At 38.9% G+C, this 15,560-nt stretch overlaps 1 protein-coding gene across 3 annotated transcripts in view; it reads right to left on the bottom strand.

The window, feature by feature from the left end:
- Positions 1–249: 249 nt before the first annotated feature.
- The window catches only part of LOC123608680 (cytochrome b5 reductase 4), a 100,650-nt gene continuing 85,339 nt past the window's right edge, over positions 250–15,560 (bottom strand). For 2 of the 3 annotated variants that reach the window (XM_045498928.1, XM_045498926.1), the window contains exons 15-17: positions 5,179–5,343; positions 1,279–1,402; positions 250–778 (exon numbers count right to left, since the gene is read on the bottom strand). In XM_045498928.1, coding sequence (XP_045354884.1) covers positions 767–778; positions 1,279–1,402; positions 5,179–5,343 — 301 coding nt within the window. In that variant the 3' untranslated portion in view covers positions 250–766. The remainder of the gene's footprint in view (positions 779–1,278; positions 1,403–5,178; positions 5,344–15,560) is intronic. The other variant, XM_045498927.1, reaches the window with a different exon arrangement.

Below are 15,560 nucleotides of genomic sequence, written 5' to 3'. Positions count from 1 at the left end.
TTAAGATTCTCTTAGACTCTCTCACACATCTAATTGCAAGCTGCAGATATGAAATGTCTCCAGAATCTTTTCCTGCTGCCTTTTTAAGTCCCCCTTAGACACCCATCCAATATTGTGGAATTCAAACACATTTCTACCACAAGAATTAAAAAGTACTTAAGTATACGTTTATTCTACTCGGTATCAATGCCACACACACACACACACACACACACACACACACACACACACAATGTTTCGATCACTTAATAAGTTAAAACATTCCATGTTTTAATAGTTAATAACAAGGACATAAATGATCATTTCCTGAGTTAACAGTGCAATGTAAAATTTAATCTGTATTGCTAATAAGACATTTTACAGCATAGAAATGTGATCAAAATGATCATTTACTTTATCATGTCATAAAACACCAGAGTTTACTGTAGTACAGTGATACACTTTAAATGGTAAGGGAGTCTGTGACTCATCACAAAAGACACCTGTATGTACTTGTTGCCATGGTCGATTCCAGGTCAAATATCAATAGCAAAATAAGTTATGGTACAAAATAAAGTCAACAAGTTGCCTCTACTGAAGGAACATTTGATTTCATTAAAGAAACTGAAACCTGGATTCTAGTTAACCTTTTAGTTAGTATGTACAAAAATGTTCTCTTAAAAAATACTAAGTAATCACAAATTTAGACAAAACAGTTGAATAAAGGACAATGACAGCTCTTCATTACGCTGTAAAACTATGGATCTCCTCTTTGGAAAAGTTCCTATCACGCAGCAACCTGGAAAACAAATAAAAAGTACATGTTTCTTTGGCAAAATGTTTAAAAATAAAGAAGATCAAAGTTGACCGTCATAACCATAGTATTTTTTCATTTTCCCCGCTTAGTATGCACTTTCTCTTCAAATATCTAGTCAGTGTTCAAATTTTCAACTGTCTCATAAATGCCATAATTCTAAAGTTTGTTTAATGCCAACTAAAATCTACTCAGTGTGATTAGCTGATGTCTTTTAGGTATCTTTTGATCTGCGAGATCCCTTCCATCTCTCTCTCTCTTCATCCTGTGATTTCTTTGTTGACAAAACCAGATTTTTAGGTCTTGTGCCACCCAGAGTCTCCATTTTGCTGCATCTCTGTGGTATACTTTAATAATATGTTGCTGTGTCTCTTATTTCCCACATTTTAATAATTGGATCTCGAGGCTTGATCAGATACAGTTTCAATTCTTTTTGACAAGACTATCTCCTAGGTAGTGTTCTTCCATCAAGAGGAACATCATGCCTGGTTGCCTCTCTTTTTGGATGCTAACAACCATTGGGGATCTACGTATACACCCATTAGTTCATGAGGGACTGAAGTTGGTGATACTCCTGTAACTCTTTCTTCATTTATCAGCTGAGGAATTCTATAGGGAAAAACGAACATCTGCTAATTTATTATGTAGTTGCCCAGTGGCATACCTTACAGAAAAGGCAGACTACATGCTTCCCGCCCCCCCCTTTATTCACCAGTTTTCAAAGTAAGGAGTTGATCCCCCAGCACTCTATCCTCATTCTCCCAAACTGAACAAGACAAGCAGAAATGTTGCTGAAGTATAATTCAATTTGGAAAACAGTATAGAGACTGAAATCTTAGAAGTAGCTCTGTTTAAAATGCTGCTGAAACTAGAGAAGGCCAAATACCGTATGATTTCACTCGTGTGGAATTCAAGAAGCAAAACAAACAAAGAAAAAAGAAACCAAAAAAAGAAAAAGAAAAGAAGAAAAAAAGAAAGACTCTTAAATACAGAGAACAAACTGTAGGCTGCCAGAGGGGGGCAGGGAGGGGGGTGGGTGGGTGAAACAGGTTGAGCACTGAGTAACATACAGAAATGTTGAATCATAGTGTATGCCTGAAACTAATATGACACTGTATGTTAATTATACTTCAGTAAAAAAGAAGAAAACGAAGTCGAAAATAAAAACATTTATTTAGTACTTGCTATATATGTAGTCACTGTGCTATGCACTTCACATTCCTACGTATTATAATTTATTCCCTTGTACAGGTGAGTGCACTAAAGCTTAGAAAGGTTAAGTATTTGGTTCTAGGACACGTGACTTGTGATTACAGATGCTTACAAGTGGCAGAGCTGGGATTCAAACTCAAATCAGCGGCTTCTAGGCAAACACACATATTCAGACAAAGTAAGGGTGTGCGCAGGAGTCACGGGGCCAACTCCGTGCAATGGTCAAGCCTCTCACTGTTTGGACTCACCTACCTTTGTAGCCACACTTTCTGTCCCTGCCTGGCCACACCAGGCTAGTCTTCTGCATACCTGCCCCTTAATGGGTCTGCTTGTTCCTCGGCCCATCCAACCCTTCCCCACTTCCTGTGACTGGCAGCATTTTGGCCGTCACTCAAACAACAGGTCTTTCCGACCATGCAGCAACTCTCCCTCCAATACACCAGCCTAGGTGTAACTTGCCTCTTCCTGAATTTCCTTAACACTTGGGTTCCACCTCTAGTAAGAGGGTTTATGATATTCAGAGTCATATTTTAGTTATTAATGCACGCATTTGCTTCCACCACTAGACAGTGTGAGCCTGTTTTATTCATCTGTGCCACAAACACAGTGGGGATTTGGTAGATGAAAGCACCTTTACTGAGCAAGTGATTATCTTGCTCTTTATATCACAATAAAATCAGTTTCTGAGTCTTTCTCTTATCATATACAAACCTAACGAAGTTTCACCAAATATGGAGACTGTGTTTGAAATGGTTATACTTCTGTAGCAGACATGAGATTTTGGAGGGCCTGAAGGAGTGAGAATCGCCCCCAAAGGAGTCATTTCTCAGGACAGCAAAACCTATGATCTAATAAGAGACCCACGTAAATGTCAAGTAAGAGACACAAGACATTCATTAAGATGATCGAGACGAGGAAATCAAAGAAACAGCAGTCCTAAATTACAAGTCACAGGGCAGAGGCTATGAACTGCCAAGTATAGGCACGTTCAGAGATACTGTGGATTCAGCTTGCAGACCACTGCAATAAAGTAAATATCAAAATAGGGCGAGTCCAATGAATTGTTTTGTTTTTCGCAATAAAGTAAATATCAAAATAGGGCGAGTCCAGTGAATTGTTTTGTTTTCCAATGCATAGCAAAGTTCTATTTACACTACAGTCTATTCAGTGTGCAACAGTATTGTGTCTAAAAAACAATGTACATACCTTAATTAAAAAAATACTTCACTGCTAAAAAAAAAAAATGCTAACCATCGTCTGGGCTCTCGGCAAGTTGTAATCACTGATCACAGATCATCATAACACACGTGAGAATAATGCAAAAGAGTGAAATACTGTGACAATTACCAAAATGTGACACAGAAACACTGTTGGCAGGACAGCAACAATGGACTTGTGTGATGCAGGGTTGCCACAATCTGCAGTATGTAACAAAAATGCAGTGTGTGTGAAGCACAGTAAGTAGAGAGAAATAAAAAAAAGGTATGTCTGTACTATTTGAATTAAGCTACATCTCACAAGGCAATTCTGTGCAGCATGTTCAACTGTGAGCAAAAGCAGGGATCCATACATGACCAGTGATCCCCCTGAGCAATTCCTGGCAAGCCAGCTAGCAGCATGGAAAGATTAGCTCTGAGGTAAAGCTGAGAAAATAAAGCTGTAGAGATTACATTCAATTTTATAAATGCAGAAGTACTAGGATCTTGGCTATCTTCTGTTCAATTACACATAGACTGAGGCTCCTGAATGCAAGGAAATGGGTATGCAAATGAAGAGCCTGCAAATAGCCCGTTGTTCATGGGAGAAAACAACACACTTCTAATAGGAGGCTGTACCAGGGATTCTTCCTCAGTCAGTTAATTGGGCTAAATGGCCTTAAAGACACAGTCTCTTTCAATGCTGAAGAGTTTATGATTCACATCATTTAAAATGGTAATTAAATTGCAGTCTGCTATGAAGTAAGCATTAAGATACATTTAAAATAGCAGTGTCAGGGCGCCTGGGTGGCTCAGTCGGTTAAGCAGTTAAGCATCCAACTTCGGCTCAGGACATGATCTTGGGGCTTTGGAGTTCGAGCCCCGCGTCGGGCTCTGTGCTGACAGCCTGGAGCCTGGAGCCTCCTTCGGATTCTGGGTCTCCCTCTCTCTGCCCCTTCCCCAGCTCACACTCTTTCTTTCTCTCAAAAAAAATAAACATTAAAAAAAAATTTTTTTTAAATAGCATTGTCAACAAAGTAAAAGAATGTAGCCTTTAGCCTTTTTCTTTCTGAAAAATTATTTTACTTCAAATCATACTGTTAGTCTTCACTATAAATTTAATAGTTTTGTTCCAGCTTTGAAAGATTAAAAGTTTAAACAGTAATTTTTTAAAAAATTTGAAGTTGAGAGTGCTTATACAAAAGAACATTTTTTCTGAAGGTATTACAATCCAGAAATAAAATTCAATTTAATTAAAATACTTTTTTAAATTCAACATAGAGAGAAACATTTCTCAATGTATGTACTGAGGTCAATATGTTTCTTAATTAAAATTAAAAATAGTGAGAGAGAAAAGTAACCAGAAAATGTGAGGTTTAGTCATATCTCAAACAAGGAAAAACAGGGTAGTTGAGGCAGTCATATTTTAAAATCATCTATACACCCAACAGTGCCTACATAAATAATGAAATATTTTAAAGTGTCATTTTAGATTTAAATCAGAGCCAGGTGAATTTCGAGTAAGATGGACACTACCATTGATGCTTCGTCATCCAGTGTCAACTTGGAGTCTTAGCTTATTTATGTTCTAGTCTCTCCTTTTGTCTTGACGTCTGGCTTTCAATCCCTGTATTATTTACTAGCTTTTGCCTAACTGCAGAGAATGAAGAAAGGTGGAAAGCTGCAACGAGATGAACAATGCTTATTAATTATGTCCCAGATAAGAAAGTGGCACCATGTATCCATACTGCCAGTCATTAGCAATGATCATCATCCACATCTAACTCTATGCATAATCCTGGCCTCCAACCTCTCACCTGCATGAAGGTTAAAAACTACTATTTTCTGAGGCTGTAACCGACTATTGTAGTGCAGGTTTGTATGAATGGGAAGAACAGAGCTAAGTCAATTGCTTCTTATGGAAGATTTTCATTTCACAGTGTTGGGCATTCTTTTCCATACCACATTGCTACTCACCGTATTCCTTGTTCTGTAAATGGGGTTGGTCCACAAATGCAGATGAGGACTTTGGATTTGTCTGAACTTCTTTTCAAAAATTCAGAAAGGAGAGCTGGTGAAATGTGTCCCCATTTGCCATTCCATTCAGAAGTGGGTGCTGAGAGAACAAATTCAACATCAAATCTGGAGGAAAGAAACATTTTTTTAAGTCTATTATTTGAACATATTATTAGCATGTTTTAAGTTCATGAAAACATTTTCTTTTTTTCCCCTTGAGAACAACTGAATACCTAAACTGTAGTGTATGAAATGTATAAATTGATACACTTGCTAGAAAAGCACTAGAACAGATGATAAGCAAAAGTTTAACAAAAACATATAGGTAAATCCGTATTTACTAAGGGTTAACTTTTGCTATGAATAAGAAGAGTAATCTGGCGTTATTTACTGAACTCACTAGAAAGAGAGTTCCAAGGGATCTCAAAGAACTCCACATTTCTATTCATAATCTGCCTGTATAAATCACAGAACAGAGCAATTACCATTGGCATGTGCGTTTTAATCTCCGACCCAAACCTCTCCAACGAGCTCCAGACCCAAGAGCCTACTGGATTCATTTCTTGCTGTCTTCAACATCAACTTATGATCTCCCTATCCCACACCCGAGGTTATCTTTGTGAACGGCGCCATGGTCCACTTGGTTGCAAAAGCCAGGAGCTTGGGATTCATCCAGGAGACCTTTCTCTGCCTCACCTGCCATAAGCATATCCTCACCAAGTCCTGGCTACTAACTGTGTGTCTACTTGGCTCAGTCTTCACGTGCTGCCCATCCTCTTCCTGAAATGCTTCTATTAAGCACCCCCCCTCCTTCAGTTCTTAGCTCAAGCATCATTTCCAAAGGGGGAAGCACTGCAGCCCACAGTGCTCTGTTATATGTGTTGTAGGAATGCTTTCCTTTCCCTTTTCTTTGCAGCCCTTACTTCAGCCTGTAAATATGTGGTGATCAAGATGATTATCCTATTAATGTCTACCTTGCCCGCTACATCATAAGCTCCATGAGAGCAAGGATCACGCTCTGGCTGTCACTGCATCCCTAGTGGCCAACACACAGGAGGCATTCAGATACTAAGAAACGAAACACATGAAAGAAAAAAAAAATGGGTACAGAATTAAAATGAGAGAGAAGAACATCAAACCAAATCTCACAACGTACTCCATCCAGACCATTTCTTCCCACAGCTCTGTGATCTGTTAAGTGAAATGCTGGTAAAGAATCACAGTAAATTAAAAATGTTATGTTGTACCTGCTCTCCATTGTAGCAAACACAATTCATTCTTAACCATTTTTAGCAGATCAAATGACTTTCTACATTTCCTAGTGAATAACTGAGATGCTTTCTCAAGACGAGTAGAAATAAATCATACGTTAACATCAATCTTAAGAAAAAGTAGAAGCGAACAGTTTCTCTTGTGAGGGGGCCCAGGGAGCCACATGTCAGAACAGAAACAAGACGTGGCCGGTGCCGCCGCCCTCACGTCGCTGTGCGACAGCTCAGTAAGGTGCCTGCAAACTGACTGGCACAGAGCAGCACAGGCCAACGCTGAGTGTCTGCAGGGGCCCGGAGAACCAGTCCAGGCTCTCACCCAGACCCAGGCCTCTTGGTCTTATTTGTTCATTTGCAGAATGAGGTGGGAAAACTATATCATCTCTGTTCTAATATTCTGATTTTATATTTAAAAACCCTACAGAATGATGTTCTATTTCTTACCTTTAAGGTCCCCATGTGGTTTTAGCAGCAATCTATTCTACTCTGTACAAAACAGCTTCCCCAAATACTTTCTTTCACTAACTTATTTTTTGTTGCTGGCATTTAAAATTTAAAATAGTTTTAGATAATTCCAGAATGTACTATTTGTACACTGCTCTGGGTTTGGCTTGAGGTAAGTGTGCAAAAATACTTGAAGGAATAAAGAAACTTATTTACAAAGAAGCCATATTGGCTAAAAAACAAACAAACAAACAAACAAACAAACAAACAAAAAAACCAAAACTGTGCCTGGAAGAACAAAGTCATATGCTGGCATCTATGAAATCACATTAAAAAATGTATGTGAATTCATAAGTGCATTTTTCTGAGAAGATCCATAGCCTTTCAGCAGATCATCAAAGGAGACCCAAAAGCAGCTGCAGAACCATTATGTTAAGACATTTCCAATTAATTATACACAGACAACTGGATAAAAGATTGCAATTACCTGGTTAAATTAAAATAAAAACTTGTCTCCTCTGGCTCTATTTCCAACAAGTTGGTCACTGGAATAAAACTGCTAAGATCTATAAATTAATACTGGTGTCCCTCTCACCTAATTTTCCTTTATTGAGATATTTAAAAGAAAAAAAAAAAAAGCCTAGTCATTGGCATACCTTCTGCAGGCATCTACTAAAGGGTGATAAATAACTGAGATCCTTACATAAAGGGTGTAACCTTCCCATGCATTTCGTATTTATTCACACAGCGGTCCCTTGGCCATAATTTTTGGGCGCTTAATGGAAAAAGCACACAGCCACATGAATATAATTTTTAGGGATATTGTGAAGAGGATGCTCTCCTGCTTAGCCGCTACAGGATTAGAAGAGCTTAAAGTGGGATAGGAGCAATACCAAATTAAGACTCAAGAATATTTTAAAGAAGCATTCCTTTTTATCATATTAAGATACAGGTGATTACTATGGAATCCTCTCTTCTGGGTTATTATGAATAAGGGCCAATTTGCTGTATGCAACAATTGTAGCCGTGAGGCATAAGAGGAAATGTTCTGAGACTCTTTTCTGCCCTGTGATCTCAACATGCAGGAAAGGACTAGAACTCTTGAGAAGGTTACCTGAAAATAAATTTAGATAATCTATTAAGTGCAAACAAAGCAACATAAAAACAGAGCAAGTGGGCGAGAGAAAGTAGACCTGCTTCTGGTAAATACCTATGTGGTCTAAATGTCAATGGAAGTAAACAAGCTGGTGAAAATAATTACTATTTGTTTTTCAATATATGAAGTTTATTGTCAAATTGGTTTCCATACAACACCCAGTGCTCATCCCAAAAGGTGCCCTCCTCAATACGCATCACCCACCCTCCCCTCCCTCCCACTCCCCATCAACCCTCAATTTGTTCTCAGTTTTTAAGAGTCTCTTATGCTTTGGCTCTCTTCCACTCTAACCTCTTTTTTTTTTCCTTCCCCTCCCCCATAGGTTTATGTTAAGTTTCTCAGGATCCACATAAGAGTGAAACCATATGGTATCTGTCTTTCTCTGTATGGCTTATTTCACTTAGCATAACACCCTCCAGTTCCATCCATGTTGCTACAAAGGGCCATATTTCATTCTTTCTCATGGCCACGTAGTACTCCATTGTGTATATAAGCCACAATTTCTTTATCCATTCATCAGTCGATGGACATTTAGGCTCTTTCCATAATTTGGCTATTGTTGAGAGTGCTGCTATAAACATTGGGGAACAAGTGTCCCTATGCATCAGTACTCCTGTATCCCTTGGGTAAATTCCTAGCAGTGCTATTGCTGGGTCATAGGGTAGGTCTATTTTTAATTTTTTTGAAGAACCTCCACACTGTTTTCCAGAGTGGCTGCACCAATTTGCATTCCCACCAACAGTGCCTGAAGGTTCCCGTTTCTCCACATCCTCTCCAGCATCTATAGTCTCCTGATTTGTTCATTTTGGCCACTCTGACTGGCGTGAGGTGATATCTGAGTGTGGTTTTGATTTGTATTTCCCTGATAAGGAGCGATGTTGAGCACCTTTTCATGTGCCTGTTGGTCATCTGGATGTCTTCTTTAGAGAAGTATCTATTCATGTTGAAAATAATTATTTTAAAGTAGACTGATAATGATCCAAGATGAAAAGTCTTGAAATACAAATGTATGCATTCAATCTAAAATGACTGCAGAGCCTGCAGTCATCAACAACTGATTCCCTCCCCCTCCGGCCAATCAGCTTCCAAAATGTACCTCCTTCACATTTCTTACACATATCTCCTGCCTTCCTATTTTTACTGCCACAACTCTGCAATAGGCCTTTATATCTCTCGACTAAAATACTGCTCTAATATCCTTAGCCCTAATCTATCTGACACATCATGGCTATATTAGTTCTTCTAAAAACCCAGAACCCATCTTACAACTTTCTGCTCAGAAAGCTTCTGTGATTAGTCACTGCCTAGAGAAGGGTATTTCAGGGTATTTGGAGCCCCAGCTTTTCCTGATTTCTCTAGATAAAGAAAAATACTAGATCATAGGGTATTTGTCTTTCTCTGACTTACTTTGCTTAGCATTAAACTCTCTAGCTCCATCCATGTTATTGCAAATGGCAAGATTTCATTTTTTGATGGATGAACAATACCACATGATTTCACTCATATGTGGAACTTAAGAAACAAAACATACACACAAAAAGAGAGAGAGAAACCGAGAAGCCACTCTTAACTATAGAGAACAAACTGGTGGTTACCAGAGGGGAGGTGGGTGGGAAGATGGGTGAAACAGGTGAAGGGGATTAAGAGCCCACCCATCACAACGAGCACTGAGTAACATACAGAATTCCTGAATCACTATATTGTATACCTGAAACTAACAAAACACTGTATGTTAACCATACTGGAATCAAAATAAAAACCAAAAAGAGAAAAATACTAGAAACAACAGGAAAACTAGTTATTTGCTCATAGGGTAATAATTCACAAAATAAACAGGTAGGGGTTAAAATTTGATAAAATATACATATTACGGAGACATTTCTCAAAATGAATCTGATGAAACACTAGTGTTCTTCCAGATGTGAGTGGTAATCCATGAGAGAAGGCTAACTTCTCAAATGAGTACGGGACTACTGGGTTAAGAAAAGTTAAATAGATTTCTTCAGAATTTCTCAAAACCTTGAATATGCTAACTTCGCAACAAATCTTCAAGAAGGTAATATAGAACACATTCTGTCTCAGACTTAATTAATCACAGAGCCCTTTGGTCAGGGGAACACATGGACGTTTAAAAAAACACATTCCAAGAAACACACCATTTGAGGAACATCTGGGAGGAAGAAAGTCCCTTATGGGTCCATATTAGGGGCCCACATATTTGAGCACATCACAGGCTGGAGAAAAAGAAAGGGGTTCAGGCACATTTCCAATGTACTTGTGCCTCTGAGATCATCGGCATCTGCTATCTCAATTAGACTGAAACATCGCTAGTCTTAATGCTGACACGAGGGTAGAGAAACATAGTCATTATCTACAGACCCTGTCAGTAATAAAGGGAGATGTGCTTCCCAGGTTGCTGGAACTTCCCATGTATTAAGTGTAATACAGGAATTACGCTTAAGGTCTTCCATTGCCAGATTTTAACTACCCTGTTTCGTTGACTGTAAAATAAGAGGATTAGAAGTGATCACCACTAAGACTCCTTCTAATATGTATATAATTAATGGTTTTATTTTTACAAAGTTATTTCACATTGTTTTCCTTTCCACACACAGTTCAACATAATTGGACTCAACATACTGGCCCTCTTGGTTTTTTGCTTATAAAAAATCCTATTATACAGATTTCTTTTCCTGTTCACAGAAATGCTAATTGCTCCCCAAAGCCCAGACCTTCCTCTATGAAGCTTTGACATCCCCACCCTCACAAACACAGAATCACTCCTCCTCCTAGACTTCTAGGACATATGACTCATTCCTCTCAAGACTTTACACTTACTGCCGAACTTGAGAACTTCACCACCACTTGGGGATTCTTACTCATTTTGTATCTTTCCCCAACATTAAGCACATTTTGCAAAGAGTGAGCACACAAGTGACTGAAGTGATGTGCCTGGTCCACCGGTGCCCATAACGGGGTACACAATCCCCTGTCCTTGTGCTGCTTGGAATCCCTTTCTCTTTCGCCTTCCCTTATGCCCTAAACATTAACCTCATCCTTTCTAAAGGAAAAATAATGACACTAACATATCAAGTGTGGGGAGTACAATATTCTGTGCTTGGTAATTTACCTTTCTCGAGGCTATTTGCCAAAATGTATCAATAGCCTTGGTATTCTGTGACCTGATGATTCTTCTGATGAATTTTTATCCTGTCTATGGAGGTACAGAGCAGCTTGTAATCACTATGCCAAACAGCAGGGGATTGGTTAAATAAGTCATGGTATGGTTACATGACTGCATATAGTGCAGCTATTAAAAATCACGGTAACGTGCCAGTTTTCCCAACTGGCACTACTGGAATTTGGGGCTGGTTATTTCTTTGTTGTGGGAGATTGTTGTGTGTATGTAGTATGTTGCAGCATTCCTGGACTCTACCAACTAGATGCCCTCCGTTGTGATGATAAAAAATGTTTTCAGACATAAATGTCCCCTAAAGTCATTGGAACAGGGTGGAGAGGCAGATTGAGGTGGCAGACAAAAACTGGTTTAAACTATTTGACACACAGGGGCGCCTGGGTGGCTCAGTCGGTTGGGCGTCCGACTTCGGCTCAGGTCATGATCTCACGGTCCGTGAGTTTGAGCCCCGCGTCGGGCTCCATGCTGACAGCTCGGAGCCTGGAGCCTGCTTCTGATTCTGTCTCCCTCTCTCTGACTCTCCCCCTTTCATGCTCTGTCTCTCTCTGTCTCAAAAATAAATAAACATTAATATATTCGACACACAGAATGTGCATAATATACTAAGTAGAAAATGTAGTTATAAAAAGTTTAATCAGTATGTCTACATTATTTAAAATTTTTTTCTAATGTTTTTTAATTTATTTTTGACAGAGAGAGAGAGAGAGAGAGAGAGAGAGAGAGAGAGAGAATGTCAAGCAGGGGAGGGGCAGAGAAAGACAGAAACACAGAATCTGAAGCAGGCTCTAGGCTCTGAGTTGTCAGCACAGAGCCCAACATGGAGCTTGAACACATGAACTGCGAAATCATGATCTGAGCTGAAGTCGTTTGCTTAACTGACTGAACTACTCAGGAGCCCTAAGACTACATTATTTAAAAAACAAAATAAAAAGATGAGTGTGTATAAGTGCACACGTGTGTGTCAGAGAGCGAGACAAGGAGATAGCTTTATTAAAAGAAGGTTTTCTCCAAAAATGACTGTTTTGAAAGGGAAGGGAAAATACCTATTAAATTTATATATTACAGGGGTGCCTGGGTAGCTCAGTCGGTTGAGCGTCCGACTTCGGCTCAGTTCATGACCTTGCGGTTCATGAGTTCGAGCCCTGCGTCAGGCTCTGTGCTGACGTCTCAGAGCCTGGAGCCTGCTTCAGATTCTGTGCCTCCCTCTCTCTCTGCCCCAACCCACTCACATTCTGTCTCTGTCTCTCTCAAAAATAAACATTAAAAAAAAAAATTTATATATTACAAAATGTTGTCCAGAGGTCAATCTCAATGTCAAGCTATCCCGCCCCTCAAAAATCATTTTGCAAAAGCTGAGAACTCACAGAGCTAGGGCATTCTACAGGGATGGGACCTCATGCATAACACTGTTCAGAGGTCAAGAGAGAGATAAACGAAATTTAATTTGGATCCCAGTTTACATAGTAATTAACTATAGCTACTACCACACATTTTTGCCTTCTGTTTCCTCTCAAATTTCTTAAGAAAAATAAATGTGTGAGATTTTGCTAGATTTGAAATGTTGTGAATGGAGTCCTAACTACTGGACATAATTGGATAAAATTCAAGTAAGCTGTTTTCTGTTCAAATTTTATATTTAATGACATGGAAACTTGACTGAAATAGAAACATCCCATAAAAGTACTTATAGTGTACCTGTGTTTTGCAATTCTATTAAGTTTAGCAAGGTGGGTAAATGAAGAGATACATTCCCTGGATTGTATGAGAAAATAAGCCAACATAGTATCTTGTTCACTGTTGTGCCCCTGTGTAGAGAGGCACATAGCAGAGCTCACATTTATTTAATGAATGAATCAATGTTACAAATACGCTAATTATGGGCTAGGCACCTACACAAACTGTCTCACTGACCCCTGTAGCCAAATAATTCTATGATGTAGGTAATTGATATCCTTATTTCTACAAGCGGAAAAACTGAGGCTCAGTCAGATCAAATAACTTGCCCAAGGTCACAAGGTTAGTAAGCTCCCATTATGCAATGATTTTTCTAAGAATTTCATCTGTTAATATTATCTAGATAAACTTGGAGGACAAGCATAGCATAGCATGCTCGCTGAAAATCAGAGTATTAGATCATATCTTAGCCTCAATATCCATCCTATCTGTCCCTTCTTGTTCCACAAGGACTGAGTGGAAGGCTGAGACCTAATCCTACACAGTAAGGTATTTCACTTGCTTTAACTACAAAATTTAGAAGGATTTTTAAAAAGATATTTACAACCCAATAATTATTTTAGTATGTTCAGGTGTCACATTTTGTCATCAGAAACTTTATTACTAAAATTAGGAGTGATACAGGAAAGTCAAGATGTAGGAAAGGATGGTTTAATACATAAAAGATGCCCTTAAATACTAACTAAAATACAGATGTGACTAATTAAAATAACCTTATATTAAATCTGAGTTTTTACTTTCCTTTTTTGTATGGGACTCAACAATAGTGCTAAAAACCCATCAATAAGCCTTTAAGGCTGGGTTTCTCATAAAGCCTCAGAATATGGTAACATTCCTGGTAAACATTCCATACAAGCATGGCCTTTTTGTTTTCCAGTGAGGGCATGACACGAGTCTCCAGGGAGCGGCAATCATACAACACTAGAAGTCCATGCCAACAGAGTGCCTCAAGCAAGGACAATTATGTCTCCAAGAAGAAGGAGGAGATTAGCGAGTAGAGAGAGCGAGCGCCCAGGAGCACGAGGGGAGGGCAAGAAGAGAAACAGAAGGAGAAGAGGGAGGATAAAGTAGGCCAGAAGTCAGAGCGTCATCACTTCTCTCAGCAAGCTGGAGAGTCCACTCACCTGGTGAGTGCTATTAGAGCCAGGCATCCAGATATGAAAAAAAAGGGGCCTTTCCTCACCCTCAATATTCCAGCCTATGCAATCCACCAACCCAAATTATGTAGACCAAAACAAAACAGAATGAAACAAAAGAAAACACACTTTATGTTCAGAGGCTGTCAACACATTTCTTTTTACCAAGTACTTCTTAAATCAAGTTTAGCTCCTACTGAAAGTCTAAAAGTACAATGTCTGTTCATGAAAATAATAGCAAATGGATCCTCTCGTACAAGGGAACTATGTTCAAAAATAACTTTGTCAAAACGCTGCCGGAAACATTTTTTTTAAAACAACCCTACAGTTAAAAAGCTTAGCAATGCTGTTTAAATTCTTTTAAATGTTTGATCAGGAAAACAGGAGCTCAGTTAATGCAGAAATGAAACGCATGTACGTAGAGTTCTTCTAAGCCACAATTCAAATATCTGAGGTAGGGCTTCAGTTTCCAAAGCAGTTACACAATCTTCTCCAATCCTCACATTAGCCTTACGAAGTAAGTAGGAAAGATGTCATTATTTCATTTGGAAGATAAAGAGACAGGCCCACAGAGCTAAGTAATTTTTGAGTAAGGTCCAAGCTGGTGAAGGGTAGAATGAAAACCAGAATTTAGGCTTTAGGCTTTGTGATACATGCTGCTTCTAACTTTCCACTTTCAAAAGTGTGAAAAAGACGCTTGGAAACCTAGGAATTTGTATTTCTTTAAATCATGCTCTAAACTGTCGTACGGCTACCTAAATACAAATACTTTTAGGTTTATGGTTTAAATATGTAAGAAGACTCAATACTTCAAGGATAAGTGAGTCAGGTCATCTTTAATTTGTGAACGTTATTTATGAAGAGAGAGAGGGGAAGAGGATGGAAGACAGGAGGGAGGAAAAACGAAAGGTGGCCATTCATTCCCACAGCAAGGACGTTCGGAAAGTAGTCACAAGAAACGGAGTCCCAGAACAGCTGAGTTGTTGACATCTTTAACTCAAACTTTCAAAAAGCCTGGAATTTTATCTGTCCTGTACAATCTTAAACATATTTACTTCAGATATTTTGTGTGAAGTCCTTATGAAGTCCTGAATTTCTTAAACATAGCTTTGGATGACTACAGATACGCTTTACAAAGTATGACAGCTCCTCCAATTCACTCTTCCAAACAATACCTTCAGAATTTCCTGCTGCTTTTAACTCTCTTTAGGGGAGATAGGGCATATGCCCATTTCAACTATCTAATTTCAGCTGACTGTGCTAGGGCTTTCTTCAATGAAACAGATTCCCATGCTTTCTCACTCTACCAGAGTTCAGCCTGGCTCGAACTTTTTTCTATTGCCTATGCCAGCATTCCCCAAGGTGCGTACTGAGGACCACCAGTATTAACAGCTATTAATGACTTAATG

This window comes from Leopardus geoffroyi, chromosome B2 (genome assembly GCF_018350155.1).
Source record: "Leopardus geoffroyi isolate Oge1 chromosome B2, O.geoffroyi_Oge1_pat1.0, whole genome shotgun sequence".
In the NCBI taxonomy this organism is placed as follows: Eukaryota; Metazoa; Chordata; class Mammalia; order Carnivora; family Felidae; genus Leopardus; species Leopardus geoffroyi.
The sequence above is the reverse complement of the archived record's forward strand: the minus strand, read 5'-3'. Positions and strand labels throughout refer to the sequence as shown.